The sequence below is a fragment of the Mustelus asterias genome, chromosome 17 (genome assembly GCF_964213995.1).
Source record: "Mustelus asterias chromosome 17, sMusAst1.hap1.1, whole genome shotgun sequence".
Lineage (NCBI taxonomy): Eukaryota > Metazoa > Chordata > Chondrichthyes > Carcharhiniformes > Triakidae > Mustelus > Mustelus asterias.
This window is the reverse complement of record NC_135817.1, coordinates 59,285,533-59,302,966: the sequence shown is the minus strand read 5'-3', so window position 1 is coordinate 59,302,966 and position 17,434 is coordinate 59,285,533. Positions and strand designations below refer to the sequence as shown.

General features: G+C 41.5%; 1 protein-coding gene across 3 annotated transcripts in view; it reads right to left on the bottom strand.

The window, feature by feature from the left end:
• itsn1 (intersectin 1 (SH3 domain protein)) overlaps positions 1–17,434 on the bottom strand; it is a 195,894-nt gene that overhangs the window by 38,388 nt on the left and 140,072 nt on the right. For 2 of the 3 annotated variants that reach the window (XM_078232776.1, XM_078232777.1), the window contains 2 exons: positions 12,777–12,968; positions 11,213–12,513 (listed from right to left, as the gene is read on the bottom strand). In XM_078232776.1, the coding sequence (XP_078088902.1) occupies positions 12,512–12,513; positions 12,777–12,968 (194 nt within the window). In that variant the 3' untranslated portion in view covers positions 11,213–12,511. Of the gene's footprint in view, positions 1–11,212; positions 12,514–12,776; positions 12,969–17,434 lie in introns of those variants that run through there. The other variant, XM_078232778.1, reaches the window with a different exon arrangement.

The window sequence follows — 17,434 nt, the reverse complement described above, 5'->3', positions numbered from 1 at the left end:
GCCATGACCTGCTTGGCTTTTGCACCCCTCTCTAGCCTTCCAAATCTTTCGATCCTCTGACTCTTGCATCCATCCTGCCTTTGCCCAAGACTTTTGCAGTTCTTTCAAGTGCCTCAGCCACTCTCTCCAGGAACCACTCCCATTAACTCCTCTAGTTTTCACTCCCATCAACTTTTTAAAACATCTTTTTGAGTATACTTTCGGGTCACTTTCCCAGTTCTCTCAACACACCTCTTGCCCTTGTAAACTTCTCTCTCGAAAGCATCTCAGGATATTTTCCAGCTTGAAGTCAAGTTATTACTGATGTACAAATATAAATAGCTGCTTAAGGTAAAATCAGACGGTGCTAAGTAATATTTGAATGAACTTTAGCAGCACATTCCACTAACAGCATGTAGAAACCCACAATTGTCTCCCTTACAGCATCTAAAAACATATCCAGTCTAATAATGCTATACAGGGAAGAAATCTGGCATCTGTACCCTGTCTAGCCTGTGACACCAGCCCTTTAACAATGTATTGGACTCTTAACTACCTCACAAGCCATTTTTTGTATCAAAACCGATATGAAAAAGGAAAAAACTGGGCAGATCACTTGGTTTTGATTGAGTCACCAAACACGACAAGGGCACAATCAGTCAAATGGGACGGTCTGCACCTGAATCACACTGGGGCCACCATCCTTGCTAGTGCCGCTGGGAGGAGTTTAAACTCGTCTGGCAGGAGGAGGGGACACAGAATATTGGAGAAGTAGAGACACATCATGCTAAGCAAATGAAATTGGTCAGAGTGAGTTCAGCTATGTTGAGTGTCATGAGAGTAAGGCAAGACTAGATGGTCTTTACTTTAATACTAGGAATGTAATAGGTAAGTTAAGGACGTGGATTGACACGTGGAAGTGTGATATTGTTGCCATTGCAGAAACATGGTTTAGGGAAGGGTGGGACTGGCAACTCAACATTCTGGGATATGTGATCTTTAGGTGAGACAGGGGAGGGTGTAATGAAGGAGTCAATTACTGAAATAAGGAGAGAGAATATCTTGGAAGGGTTTTCAAACAACGCTTTGTGGGTAGAACTTAGGAATGCGAAGGGGACAGCCACATTATTGGGAGTGTATTATCGGCCCAGAGAGTCAGCGGAGGAGCAAATATGTAGACTGTTCACAGAGATGCGCAAGAGTAATAATCGGGTAATTATACTGGGGGATTTCAACTTTTCCAACATCAATTGGAATAGTGATAAAGGGGTGGATTTCTTGAAATGTATCCAGGGAAGTTTTTTTTGTATCAACATGTAGAAGGCCCAACAAGTGATGGCACAGTGCTGGATCTGGTTCTGGGGACTGAAGCCAGACAAGTGTTCAATGTGGCAGCGGGGGAGGGAGCATTTTAGTGATAGCAATCACAACACGGTACGGTTCAAATTTGTTAAGGAGAAATATAGCCTGCAAAAGATGATTTTGGATTGGGGGAAGGCAGATTTTATTAAAATAAAGCAAGGTCTGGCCAGAGTTGACTGGGAACAGCTCCTTGCGGGAAAGTCTGCAGCAGCGCAGTGGGGGTCATTCAAAAAGGAGCTGGGGAGAGTACAGGTTCCAACATGTGCTTTTTAGGGGGAAAATGTAGGAGCAATAAGTTCAGGGAACTCTGGATGTCGAGGGCAATTCAAGTCCGGATGAGGAAGAAAGGCTTAAAATGCACAAATTCCCTGGCCCAGATGAATTGCATCCCAGGCTGCTTTGTGAAGTGAGGTAGGAAATTGCAGGGGCTTTGACACAATTTTTTAATTCCTTGCTGGCCACTGGGGAAAGTCAGTAAGAAGCCTCACAGCACTAGGTTAAAGTCCAACAGGTTTATTTGGTAGCAAAAGGATGGCTAATGTGGTTCCATTTTTCAGGAAGGGTGGTGGAGATGAACCAGGAAATTACAGACTGGTGAGTCTCACGTGAGTGGCAGGGAAACTATTGGAGAAAATTCTGAAGGAATTCTGAGGAACAGAGGGGTAATTATTCACAGATCCCTGAAGTCAGCAGAGCACATGAATAGGATAATTAAGAAAGCATATGGAACACTTGCTTTCATCAATCGTGATATAGAGTATAAGAGCAAGGAGGTAATGTTGGAGTCGTACAGAGCGTTGGTTAGATCACAGCTAGAGTAGTATGTGCAGTTCTGGTCATCTCACTATAGGAAGGCTGTGATTACACTGGAGGGGGTACAGAGGAGAATCTCCAGGATGTTGCCTGGGATGGAGCATTTGAGCTGTAAGGAGAGAGTAGATAGGCTTGGATTGTTTTCTTTAGAGCAGAGAAGGCTGGGGGGATGATTGAGGTGTATAAGATTATGGGGGGTATGGACAGGGTGAGTACAGGGCAGCTGTTCCCCTTGGTTGAGGCGTCTATCACGAGGGGGCATAGTTTTAGGGTAAGAAGCAGGAGATTCAGAGGGGATTTGAGAAAAAGCTTTTTCAGAGGGTGGTGGGATTCTGGAATGCACGGCCTGGGAAGGTAGTAGAGGCCAGAAACCTTACTTTTAAAATATATTTGGATGAACACTTGAAATATAACATTCAAGGATATGGGACAAGTGCAGGAAAATGAGATTAGCGCATCTTTAGTGGTAGTTGTCACTGTAGACTCAATGGGCCGGAGGGCCTTTTCTGCACTGCTTGACTCTAAGTCAACAGTATAAAGTCCTCCTCATTCATGGGATGTGGGCTTCACCTTCTAGGCCAGCATTCATTGCCCATCCCTAATTGCCCTTGGGAAGGTGATGGTGAGCCACCTTTTTGAACCACTGCAGTCCATGTGGTGTCGGTACACCTACAGTGCTGTTAGGGAGGGAATTCCAGAATTTTGACCCAGCAACAATCAAGGAACAGCGATATATTTCCAAGTCAGAATGGTGAGTGGGTTGGAGGAGAGCTTCCAGGTGGTGGTGTTCCCATGTGTCTGCTGCACTTGCCCTTCTAGGTGGTAGCGGTTGTGTGTTTGGAAGGTTCTGTCCAAGGAGCCTCGGTTAGCTCCTGCTATGCATTTTGTAAGTGGTACACATAGCTGCCACTGGGGGTGGAGGGATTGAACGTTTGTGGAAGGGGTGCCAATCAAGCAGGTTGCTTTCTCCTGGATGGTGTTGAGGTTCTTGAGTAAAGGCCACATGAAGGCTGGGCAATGAGCATTTCCGGAAGAGGGTGTCCCAACGACTTCCCCTTGATGTTCAACAGTATTATTTTTGTTCCATCCCCCATCAATATCCTGGCGGTTACCATTGACTGGAAACTAAACTGGACGAGCCAGATAAATACTATGGCCACAAGAGTCAGAGACTGGGAATTTTACAGTCAGTAACTCACCTCCTGCCTTGTCCTGTTCACTATCTGCAAGGCACAAGTCAGGAATGCAATGGAATACTCCCCATTTGCCTGAATGTTCCAACAACACTCAAGAAGCTTGACATCATTTAGGTCATAGACTACTGCGGTTTAAGGCAGCCACTCACCACCACCTTCCCAAGGACAATTAGGGATGGTCAATAAATGCTGGCCTAGCCAGTGAGGCCAGAATCCCATAAAATAATAAAAAAGGACAAAGCATTGTATTTGTCTGGCATCCATCCACAACCTTAAATCATCACTCTCTTCACCATTGGTGCATGGTAGCAGCAGTGTGCACGACCTACATGATGCACTGCCATAACTCACCAAGGCATCTTCAGCAGCATCTCCTAAACATGTGAACTGTAGCATTTTGAAAGGCATGGGGAGGAAATGCATGGGGACATCGCCATCATGGAGTTTCCACATGTTGATTTAATCACTAACTGGACTCTATCCCCGAGAGCACTATGGTAGTACTTTCACTACATGAACTGCAGTAATTCAAAGGGATGACACACCATCAACTTCGAGGACAATTAGGAATGGACAAGTCACATCCATAAAATTATTAAAATACAAGACATACACACTCGTATCCAAAAGTGAAATGGATGCAATTATGGATTTGTTTATATTATTAAATAAAATTACAAAAATGAATACAATTGTTACAAATGAAATTATATAAACCCTGATAAAACTACTGTAGGCGTGTTCCACAAAGTACTGTAGGATGTCTTCAAGATTTTTGGGGGGGGGAAATTATCTAAAAGGTGCTGAAAATTAACTTTTGGCTTGAAGATTGGCCAGGGTTCAGCTAAGGAAATGGATGCTTGCTCAAGGCTTGGTCAAGACAAGTTCTCACTTAATTCAAACTATCAACCAAACTATTTGGCTACCAAATTGTCTGAGCTAAATGCCATAAAATTGAATAAAGCTATGAAACCTCTAGGTTAATCACACTAGAATTACACAGGCAGGAGACACCATTATACCCGACTCAATCGAACCACTTGTAACACCTAATAAGACCATGAAATTATTTAGTACTTGAGTGAAAATAACGTTGAGAAATACCAGATTAGTGATGGAGAATAATAAGTAATAAAACTTGGGGATGCCATGTTTATCTTGCTGAGGGGGGAGAGGAGCTGGCAAGATCCATGATTAATGATAGCCACGCAACTCCATTTTTATCAGATTTGTTTGGCAGAAGGGGATCAAAAACTTCAGGCACCACTGACATCCTAAATGTTTAAAGTTAAAGTTAAGTTAAAGTTTATTAGTCACAAGTAAGGCTTACATTAACACTGCAATGAAGTTAGTGTGAAATTCCCCGAGCCGCCACAGTCCAACGCCTGCTTGGGTCAATGCACCTAACCAGCATGTCTTTCGGAATGTGGGAGGAAACCCACGCAGACACAGGGAGAATGTGTAAACTCCACACAGACAGTGATCCAAGCCGGGAATCGAACCCGGGTCCCTGGCGTTGTGAAGCAGCAGCGCTAACCACTGTGTTGCTGTGTGTCGGTGAGCCCCTGCCCCCACTTTCAAATTAAGATATAAAAAGAATGTTGTGCATCCCTCAAAGTGATTAGTGTTAGATGATTGGTCATTAAGTAGTAGCAGGAATAAGCAATCTATGATCAGTTTTGAGGTTGAACATACTGTCTGTTATTGTCGGAGTAACAGTTTCCGTGCACTTAGTTGCTCCTTGCCCTGCAAGAACATTTACCGAGCAACAATAACTTGCATTTAAAACGTCCCTGCATCTGAGCTACCCTCCCTATCACTGGCAGAGGTGTAATCTACACTTTCTCCCCACATAAATCAGATCTCTCATTTTCTTTATTTGTTTCCACCTAAGATAACCTACAGTACGGCTTTTATCAGAGATCTGTTTATTAGTTTTGGTGATTAATTGTTTTGCAATCATATTCTTGATATATCGATTATTTTTATGGTTGAGATCTAAAAAATAGCTTATCTGTTTCCTCATCAGTCTATACTGAATCCATTTTAATTACAGGAATTAAACACCATTGGACAGCAAACTATTAGAATTTTTCTTGGTTACAGAGGTAGGTTTTAAGGAACATCCTAAATGAGAGAGAGGCGGAGAGGCTGATGAGTTTAGGGAGGGAATTCCAGACATTAGGGCCTTGGCTGCCCAAGGCAAGGCTGCCAATTCTGCAGTGAAGGAAACTGGAAACACACAAGAGGCCAAAATTGGAGGAGTGCAGAGATCTGAGGCTTGTTGGAAGTTATAGAGATGGAAGATCAGGGCAGTGGAGGGATTTGAAAATGGAGAGAATTTTAAAATTAAGCAGTTAAATGTGCCTTTACAGGTACAGCATGTTAGGACAAGATGTAAAATACTCTGTTAGGTTGTCTGGGCTCTATATTCAATGGTGATGAAAAATGTCTTAACTTTATGAATTTTTCAAGTCAAAGGGGGGCAAGAGTAAAGCCAGCTCCAGTGATGTTGGCGCATGTGTAAGGCAAACACAACTCTGAGTGGGCTGGATAATCCCACTGCAAAAGGTGGCTTTATCACTCCAGAATTTAAAAGCTGCATGGAGTTTGTGTGAGCCGAGGTTTGTTAATTACACATAGACTTGAACTATTTATAGGCTGGATCTTCAATGCGGTTACTTCCTTAGACAGCTAACAAGTTATGCTCATCTGTTACCAGTTTATAGCCTCAGACTCTGATCTTTGTTGTAATTCAACATCTATGAACGCTCATTTAGTAATGCAGCACTGTTTCTGCAATTGTTGATTTTAGTTGGCTTGCAACAATAAAAGTTTTTAAAAATGAACTATTGTCTAACGGTGTTATGTTGGCATTGCAGGGATTCCTTTATCAGTCCCTATGGGAATTGTAACACTGGCCGTTTATAAGTTTCAGTTGTGATCTGTAATCAATAATGACATGGTGCTGGACTTGTGGACTGGATTCTTGAAGGTTTAACAAGGAGCTGTTAATTTGTTCCGTTTAGTGGTAACCCAATTGAGGATTAGTGATTAACACTTGTTCCGATCCCAATAAGGTTAAATGCAAGACAGCTCAGGAATCAAAACCAGCACCATTCATCCCGAGACCGATGCTGGCTAGAGAAACCCTACACTACTCCTTGAGGGATTAAAAATGAAATTAAGGATGTGTCTGTCTCCTCAGCATATATTATCAGGATATCAAAACCTAGTTCTTACAGTACAGAATTATAGCCTCCACCTTGCCAACTGGAGTGTCCCGGTCAGCCCATTGGAAATGTCATTAAAACAATTCTAGATACAATAAACTTTTATTTTGTGCAAACAAATTACGCACTTTCCCATTTTAGTGGCGGGGTTGGGGGAGAGAGACCTCTCATTCAAACTGAGTGAGCAGAAACCTGCATGAGCAAGTTTATTCTCTTGACAAGCAGCTGGGTCTGAACAGCAATATTGGTGCGATTTTTCCCCCTTTGGTGCTGTCTTAAAATTACTATCTCCCGCTCAATTTTGTTGAAGTAGATGAAGTGGGAAGAAACCCTCCTGACAAGGTTAATGCTGAGCAAATGTAAACTGTACACAAACCATTTCCAAATACCAACTAAGACATTCAAAATAACTGACTTTTTAAACTCAGCATTTGACCCATGTTCAAAAGAAAACATCCCAGATAATATGCATTTATTATATCCAAAATAACCATCTGTAGAATGGTGCATGAACTAATATCCAGACGAATGGTGTCTGGGTGAAGAGAGGCCGTTGATGTGCAGTGACAGCAAACTAAAAATACATCTGCTTCAATCTTAACAAGGAGTGTGCATCCTATCAGGCATAGTTATCATTATATAGTCTACCAGCTTCAAGAGCAGATGGTGATTAGGCCAGATGAATCTACTCTATTAATTGTAGAGTCAAGTTTTATATAACACCTAAATTTTCAATGATGGATACAGAATCATAGAACCCCTACAGTGCAGGAGGCCGCCATTCGGGCCATTGGGTCTGCACCAACCACAATCCCATCCAGGCCCTATTCCCGTAACCCCACATATTTACCTTGCTAATCCCCCTGACACTAGGGTTAATTTAGCATGGCCAATCAACCTAACCCACGCATCTTTGGACTGCATATGCATGAACGTACTTGAGAATCCTATCAGAGTTTTGAACCATCTTTGGCCACTTACTATACTGAACATCAGGCATAAATATCTTGTCAAAAACAGTAACCCAGAAAAGCGTGCAACTCCTGTAGAACTGGTGAACCACACCAGCAGCTTTTCCCACTATTGTACTGTGCATTAAGACAAGCACCCGTTAACTATCAGCCAGTCAAGTCTTATGGATGGGGAATTAACATTCATTACAGAAGGAAATATGCCACCACATTAGATAACATCCACCAGGCCAATACTGAAGATGAAGGAAGTGCTTTGTCCTACTTTTCCTTAAGGACGACATGTCAGCAATCTGGTTCATCTATTTTTTTTTTGAGGAAGTCGCCTGATAGATCACTAGAAATCTCAATGGGTCTTTGATACCGCACTGAAAGAATCACTTCACATCAAGTGAATGAGGTTGTTCAGACTGTTCAATTGGACCAGTTTATTTTGAAGCCAAATTAACAACCAGATGGTGAGATGCACAGAGAGGTTGCATGAATTTCTAATGCACTATGCTCTCAATGAGATTTGACACCTCAATCAGATGTACTGGTCTGTAATTACCATGCTCTGATTTTGACATCCTTATATACCCCTCCTCATTTGCTATTTTCACTTGATTAGCATAATAATAAAGGTTATCGAAGAGGATTTCATTGAGTTTTCAAACCAAAAGCTAATACAGAATCAAGGTTTTAAAGAGGAGCTCAATTCAGCTACCTGGGCTGCTATATTCTTCTCTTTTGGTACTTCACAATTTCTAACCAGATGGTTTTAGGAAATCCATTTTATCCAGAGAGATGCCTTGTGTTCTTTGTGTCTCAAAAGTATAAAAATTTCAAAAGTAGAGCTGCCTGTGCTCGAGAAAGGGGGTTGGGGTGGGGAGGGTGTTGGGGGGCAGGAGGACAGCCGGCGGGGGTGCTCATCCGGCAAGGGAAGGCGGCGGGGGGCACCAATCTGACAAGGGAAAGCAGAGCCCGTTCCAGCAAGGGAAAGCAGAGTCAGACCTGGCAATAGAAGGCACAGCTGGATCATGCTAAGATCTGTACTCTTGGTACTTGAGTGAACAGTGATACAGCTGCATCAGAGGAATTGTTAAGGCTTTTTTGAGGTCGAGGTTGAAGTAGAGGTGAAGAAGTGGGTGAGCAAATGAACAGCTGCAGAGATGTTGTGGAAACTGGAGGCTCAAGAGGCCGTGAGACCACAGGAGTGTTTACAGGAAGGAGGGGGGGGGGGGGGTGTCGTCCTAAAGAACAAAGGATAATAAACTCATGGAATCATGAAAATTGAAATCGAGGATGAGAAGTTTCTCAGTATGGAGACTGACAGTAGAATTTAAAAAATAGATTTTGTGATGGGATTCAGGGGAGGGCTGGTGGATGGCAAGGATTTTAAATCCTGGTTGCAGTTTTAAGACCTGAATTTATGATTCCAGTCTACACAATTTCAATTCCCTCATACAGTTACTTGTAGGTGAAGTTATCATTATCCCATGTACACATTCAGTCCAAGGATGTACAATCCTGCTCAATGTCTTCACAGTGCACCATCTAGATATTCTGCAATAGAGCCCAATAAGATATTTGCATTTATATATCAAGTTTACTCTAACATGATGTGATAAATTTTTGCTTTTGGCTATTTAATTTACTTGTCTGGTGAAGAAAATATGAGTAACATATTTGCTGAGGGGGAACTAATTTTAATCATCCTTGCAGTATTTTGGTCTTTGGTTTTAAGCTCTTTGGTTATAAATCTGTCCATGTTGAGGTTGTGTTCTCAAATAACCATAAAAAAAAGTTTAAAATTAATAGAAATGAACAAGAGGTTCTGATTGATAGAAACTATATGCAGCTCCAATGACAACTAATGTTCAGACGCAATGTCAATGGATTGCATCCATTTCAATGATATGTCAGACTACACGAAGTAAAAGGAGGTAGAGTTAGATTAGATATAAAGAAAGATAAAGGCTTATGGGCATATCATGCAAGAAACATGCTTTACACAGAAAGCAAGTCCACTCTGTGTGCGCGCATTTGCGTGTGTGTGTAAAAAAACATTCACATGAAAAACAAGGTTATCCCAAGCCACCTTTGCAGTTTCCACTGGCTGGTTATAGGGTGCAATCACCATTGGCAAGCTCCTTCCATCTCAAATTATAAAATGTGCATAAAAAGTGGGTTTAAGCAAATTTCTCATTTCAGCCAGTCCATCAGCTGAAACTGGGTAAGTTTCTCACAAAGGCAGTGGGCAAACCTCCTTCAATCTCAACTGCACTTAGTAACAGATAATTACAGAACAGCATTGTTACAGTAGTACGACCGACTCTCTCACATACCACCTCAGCTGATAAATTGGACAGTGGGACTTGGGAGTTGTACAGGGTACTGGTGAGATTGTACCCAGAGTACCCTGTACCATTTTGGTCTCCTTACTTGAGAGGTGCACTTGCATTGGAAACAGTTCTGTAAAGGTTCACCAGGCTGATTCCTGGGATGAAGTGGTGGTCTTATCGGAGAATATTGAGCAGGTTGGGCCCATACATACTGGGAGTTTAGAGGTATTAAGAGTAGTCTTATTGAAATATGCTAGTTAGGTGCATTGGCCATGCTAAATTCTCCCTCGGTGTACCCTAACGGGCGCCAAAGTGTGGCGATTAGGGGGTTAACACAGTAACTTAATTGCAGTTAATGCAAGTCTACTTGTGACTAATAAATAAACTGAAAGAGTCTGAGGGGGTTTGACAGGGTAGATACTGAGAGGATATTTCCCTGGCAAGAGATTCGAGAACTAGGGGGCACAGTTTAAAAATAAAGGGCCGCCCTTTAAGGTGGAGACAAAGAGGAATTTCTTCTCTCTTCAGGTTATTGGGCCTTGCATGTGTCTTCCACAGAAAACAAGGTTGGGTCACTGAATGTATTCAACGGTGAGTTGTACAGATTTCTGATCAGCACGAGAGTCAAGACCTACAGGGTACAAGCAGGAGAGTGGAGTAAAGACCACAATTAGATCAGCCATGATCTAATGGAATGGTGGCATGGTCTGCTCCTGCTCCTATTTCTTATGATCAGAGTGAAGCACAGCAGAAAGAAATGCTCAACAGTATGAAGTTTACATTGGGGGAAAAAAAAATTCAAACCTCAACCTTAATTTTGATTTAACCATATTTTACTCTGAAATGCAATTTCTAAAATTATAACTATTTATTAAAAAGCTCATTATACTCCTAAATATTCAGCTAAATAAGGAGCAATTTAAAAATAAATTCATTTATGGGATACAGATGTCCTTGGCGAGGCCAGCATTTATTGACCATTCCTAATAGCCCTCGAGAAGGGCAATTATATAACACCTGGCATGTGGAGATTTCTGCACATAGCAAAACTTGATTTACTCAATTGCAAGACTGAAGAGCATGCTTTCTTCCCCCTCACCCCCAGATTCAATTTACAGCCCAGAATAATGTGTAAAAAGAACTTGCCTCCCTGAAAATTTGAACGAGTTGAAAAGTAAAAACAGAATATTCAATTTTAGATGGAAGATTGCTATGCACAATTGCCATTGTGCTAAAAGGATTAGTGAATAGCCATGGGAACTATTTTGATGGCTTATGAATGATAACAAACTGACGTCAGTTTTATATGATAAAGAAACAGACACACATTACAGTCAATTTTAAAATGGAGCTTTTAATATTTTACCTGTACATGTAGTTCAAGGATGCATGTGACAACCAGTTCTTAACACTGGTCATACCATATATATTTATATATACTTTATATTTATAACAATGAAATACTTCCACAAACAAATGAAACCAAATTTGAGCCTCAGTTGTTTTGTGCACTACCCAAATGCCTCATGAGAAGCAAACACTACTTATACTGCTTGTATTGGGAAACAGTGATGTTGCAGAGAATAAAAAAACCTGAAACAATATTACTATTTTTAAAACAGAACGCAAGCTTTCTAGCATGAACTTTACCTCATACTTACAGCACCTGATGGTGACATGTAACCAAGCCGCAGAATTTAATCGAATTTTAAGTCTCATTTCTAAGTAAAAGCTCCATTGTATGTTAATTTGTATAAATACAATGCACTAAAAGATTACAATTTGTAAACACTGTAGTTAATTGTAGGATAGTATTTCTTTACATTCTTTCTTGTCAAGAATTGTTTGTTCAAATGACCATTTTCCACACTGATGAAACGCAGAAGCAAACTTATGTGAAGGGGCCAGGACACAAAATACATTTGTTTTGTTGCACAGGATGCTACTTTTTTAAGAAACCAGAGTAGTCGGTTTGAACCTTCATGTGAAATTGGCTGACCAAAGCATAATATGTAGAAGAAGATACATTGAGAATTATCACTGAAAAGCTTAGATCTTTGCAGGCGAATAACCCCTTCAATAAGCACCTCTGCCTTTCACAGGATTGCTATGACTTGCATCATTTTTAATACTGGACATAGTGACATGTTTATTCAATATAAACGGACGCTGAATTAAAAATGCTTTTGAAGGAGGACATACTGAAGAGTTAATACCACATGCAGCATTCCTTGATAGTGGGTCGTTTTGCAAGACAAAAGCATGTAGGCATTTAAAATTAATATTTAAAAACAGAAACATTGGTTTGTCTTAATTTTAAAGGATTGATTTTAAAAACTAGTGTTTTCCACAGGTGCAGAAATAAACTGGGGGCAGCAAAAGCCACAAAAGGACCCACTATCCTTTTAATTTTTTTTAATAGACTTAAAACTAAAAATATCTAGGACTATACGCAACTAAAGTAAAATGAGGTATAACTGCTCTGCAGTGTTCTTCTAGTCAGTAGCCAGTTGATGATCATGCAGAAGTCACATGATCAAGGCTGCATCTCCCATCATCCCTCTGGCAGTGATATGGGATAGTGGGTCTCTTTGAGGACTTTCAAGCCTGAGTGGGGGATGGGCAACATATGATCCTAGAAAAAGGAGGAAAACACAACACATAAGCAAACAAAACATGTGCAAATTCAAGCTAGGAAATGAGTCGGGCATGTACAGCGTGATGCAAATGATAAAAACGTGCATGCAATAAAAAAAGGGGTGGGAACTGAAAAAAACTGCTTTACAGAAGGTCTTCAAAGAGACTATTAAATGCAGCAGCATAGCAGAATCACAGCAATGCTGCATGTTTCCATACTGACTAGATAATAAATAAATAAAGTTTTCATAAGCTACTTACATTGCTGGCTTGGGTCCATATCTGTTGTCAGCTTCACGTAGTTGGATGGGAAGAGACCCGTTACTCCATTGAGTTCCCCTTTCCACCAATCTGGATCATCCTTATTGAGAACACCGATGATCTGTCCTTTGGCAAACGCAAGTTCATCATCATTCTGTGCAATGTAGTCATACATACCAATCACCTGGAACACTGTCAAAATAGAAACAGAAATTGGTACCACAGCAGAATCTTCATCATTCCAACATGAAGTCTCTGAAGGTAGGGACTGTGTGCTGTGAGAATGGAATTAAATTCTGGGGTTGATGGCAAGGCAATGTTGGTGAAGCACACAATTGAGATTATTGGGATTGACTAGATGGACTGAGATGTTTTTTGGTCTTTTGCTTTGCCATGTTCCTTATCGAAGAGCTGAAATATAGGTTACTAAGCCTGCAACTGCTTGAGGGAGGGTGAGCAGCCAGAGGTCGTTGTACATATTGGTACCAACGACATAGGTAGGAAAAGGGATGAGGTCCTGAAGTGTGAAGAGAGAGAGTTAGGCAGAAGGCTAAAGTGCAGGACCTCGAAGGTAGTAATTTCTGGACCACGACTGGTGCCACGTGCTAATGAGTGTAGGAGTAGGAGGATTAGGCAGATGAATGCGTGGCTTGAGAGCTGGTGCAGGGGGCAGGGATTTAGATTTTTGGATCATTGGGATCTTTTCTGGGGAAGGGCTGACCTGTTCAAGAGAGACAGGTTACACCTGAACTGGGGGGGGGGGGTTTAAACTAGTTTGGCAGGGGGGTGGGACCCAAAGCAGTAGGGAGACAGAAGAGAAGGTTGAAGACAGCACAGAAGTTAAAGAGAGCACATTAAGTAGTAAAGGCAGTGTCAGTAATCCTGGTACCAGACAGATCAGGCAAAAACAGAGCAGAGAGCAAGGGAAGTCCAGATTAAACAGCATTTATTTCAATGCAAGAGGCCCAAAAGGCAAGGCAGATGACCTCAGGGCATGGATGGGTACGTGGGACTGGGATATTATAGCAATTACTGAAACATGGCTAAGGGAGGGACAGGACTGGCAACTCAATGTTCCAGGGCACAGATGCTATAGGAAAGATAGAACAGGAGGTAAGAGATGAGGGGGAGTTGCACTTTTGATTAGGGAAAACATCATGGCAGTACTGAGAGGGAATATATCCAAGGGTTCGGCCACCGAGTCTATATGGGTAGATCTGAGAAATAAGGGGGAAATCACTTTGATAGGCCCCCAAATAGTCAGCGGGAAATGGAGGAGTAAATATATAAGGAGATTACAGATAGCTCTAAGAAAAATAGGGTGGTAATAGTCGGGGATTTTAACTTTCCCAACATTGACTGGGACAGCCATAGTATCAGAAGGTTGGATGAAGAGAAATTTGTTGTGTATTCAGGAGGAAGTTCTCATTCAGTATGTGGATGGTCCGACTAGAGAGGGGGCAAAACTTGACCTTCTCTTGGGAAATAAGGAAGGGCAGGTAACACAAGTGTTCGTGAGGGATCACTTTGGGACCAGTGACCATATTTCTATTAGTTTTAAGATAGCTATGGAGAATGATAGGTCTGGCCCAAAAGTTAAAATTCTAAATTGGTGCAAGGCCAATTTTGATGGTATCAGGCAGGAACTTTCAAAAGTTAATTGGGGGAGTCTGTGGGAAGGAAGAGGGACGTCTGGTAAGTGTGGCTTTCAAAAGTGTGTTAACCAGGGTTCAGGGTAAACACATTCCTCTTAGAGTGAAGGGCAAGGCTGGTAGAGGTAGGGAACCCTGGATGATGAGGGATATTGAGACCTTGGTCAAGAAGAAGAAGGAGGCACATGACATGCATAGGCAGCTGGGATCAAGTGAATCCCTTGAAGAGTATAGGGGGTGTAGGAGTAGAGTTGAGAGAAATCAGGAGGGCAAAAAGGGGGCATGAGATTGTTTTGGCAAATAAGGCAAAGGAGAATCCAAAGAGCTTCTACAAATACATAAAGGCCAAAAGAGTAACTAGGGAGAGAGTAGTGCCCCTTAAGGATCAACAAGGTCATCTATGTGCAGATCCACAAGAGATGGGTGAGATCCTAAATGAATATTTCTCATCAGTATTTATTGTTGAGAAAAGCATGGATGTTGGGGAACTTGGTGACATAAATTGTGATGTCTTGAGGAGTGTACATACAACAGAGAAGGTGCTGATGAAAGTCTTAAGCGCATCAAGGTAGATAAATCCCCAGGACCTGATGAAGTGTATCCCAGGACATTGTGGGAGGCTAGGGAGGAAATTGCAGGTCCCCGAGCAGCGATATTTGAATCATCGATAGTCATAGGTGAGGTGCCTGAAGATTGGAGGGTGGCAAACGTTGTGCCTTTGTTTAAAAAGGGCTGCAGGGAAAAGCCTGGGAACTACAGGCCGGTGATCCTCACATCTGTGGTGGGTAAGTTGTTGAAAGGTATTTTGAGAGACAGGATCTACAGGCATTTAGAGACGCAAGGACTGATTAGGGACAATCAGCATGGCTTTGAGTGCGGAAAATCATGTCGCACAAATTTGATTGAGTTTTTTGAAGGGGTAACGAAGGGGGTAGATGAGAGCAGTGCAGTTGATGTTGTCTACATGGACTTTCACAAGGTACCACATGGTAGATGGTTGCATAGGGTTAAATCTCACGAGATCCAAGGTGAGGTAGCTAAATGGATAAAAAACGGGTTGATGACAGAAGGTGGTTGTAGAGGGCTGCTTTTCAAACTGGAGGCCTGTGACCAGCAGTGTGCCTCAGGGATTGGTGCTGGGTCCACTGGTATTTGTCATTTACATTAATAATTTGGATGAGAATATAGGAGGTATGGTTAGTAAGTTCGCAAATGACACCAATATAGGTGGCATAGTGGACAGTGAAGAAGGTTATCTCTGATTGCAACAGGATCTTGATCAATTGGGCCAGTGGGCTGATGAATGGCAGATGGGAGTTTAATTTAGATAAATGCGAGGTGATGCATTTTGATAGATTGAACCAGGGGCAGGACTTACTCAGTTAATGGTAGGGCGTTGGGGAGAGTTACAGAACAAAGAGATCGAGGGGTACAGGTTCATACCTCCTTGAAAGTGGAGTCACTGGTGGACAGAGTGGTGAAAAAGGCATTCAGCATGCTTGGTTTCATTGGTTAGAACATTGAATACAGGAGTTGGGATGTCTTGTTGAAGTTGTACAAGACATTGGTAAGGCCACACTTGGAATACTGTGTACAGTTCTGGTCACCCTATTATAGAAAGGATATTATTAAACTAGAAAGAGTGCAGAAGAGATTTACTAGGATGCTACCGGGACTTGATCGTTTGAGTTATAAGGGGAGGCTTGATAGACTGGGACTTTTATTCTCTGGAGCGTAGAAGGCTGAGGGGTGATTTTGTAAAGGTCTATAAAGTAATGAGGGACATAGATCAGCTAGAAAGTCAATATCTTTTCCCAAAGGTAGAGGAGTCTAAAACTAGAGGGCATAGGTTTAAGGTGAGGGGGAGAGATACAAAAGGGTCCAAAGGAGCAATGTTTTCACACAGAGGGTGGTGAATGTCTGGAACAAGCTGTCAGAGATAGTAGTAGAGGCGGGTACAATTTTGTCTTTTAAAAAGCATTGGTAAGATGGGTAAAGAGGGATATGGGCCAAATGTGGGCAATTTGGATTAGCTTAGGGGTTTTTTAAAAAAAAGGGCGGCGTGGACAAGTTGGGTCGAAGGGCCTGTTTCCATGCTGTAAACCTCTATGACCTCAAAATAAATTTTGACAATTAATTACTTTGCATTCACTAAACTGGCCTGAATAAGAGCTGCAATTCAAAGTAAAACATCACTCGGAAGCGATAGTCTAACCATGTTCTTCAAAACAAAACTTAAATTTAACAATGATAGATGCTAAGTTCTTTTAAACCAAGCTGCATTATCAATGCCAAGTACTAATTCCTGTACATTAGTACAGCTCGGCAAATGACTAAATGCCAATGTCTACACAGTACCTGTTTAAGGACAAATATTTTATTCCTGGCAAAAATAAATCAAAAATATTTCACCCAAATGATGTCTTTGGCTGGAAATACCAGATGGTTGAACTTTACTTCCAGGTATGGCTCTCTGGGACATACATGTGCTAACTGACTAGATTCAGACAGCTGATTAAAAGTCTACAATTTACTGTAAAAGCAGAGCTTTGGAACAATATAAAGAAACACAAGGAAAACTTCGGTTTTGGGCTTTCAACTTTCGAGCCAAAATGGTAAATGTCTCAAATAACATGTTTGAAAATAAAATAATGAGAGTTTTTGCAATGGAAAATAAATTTATTGCAAACACACAACAGAGGTGTGGGAGAGGTGGGCGACACTGCTGGTGACACCCCTATCCTTTGTACATTCTTAAACATGTATATTCTAGGTAAGAAATTTCATAAAACATCAACAGCGAAAGGTCAAAAGATGAAACAACATGCACAACAAACTAGGAATAGATCATAATCTTTTGGTAAACATGACTACTAAAGACCCAGAGCAAGTTTTTAGAATTCGAGTACATGTTCAGGAGAAGGAGCACTTTAAGGGCCCAAATATAACAACTTAAAAACTATGGGCATCATGGTATAATTCACCAAACACCATTACTAACTACTG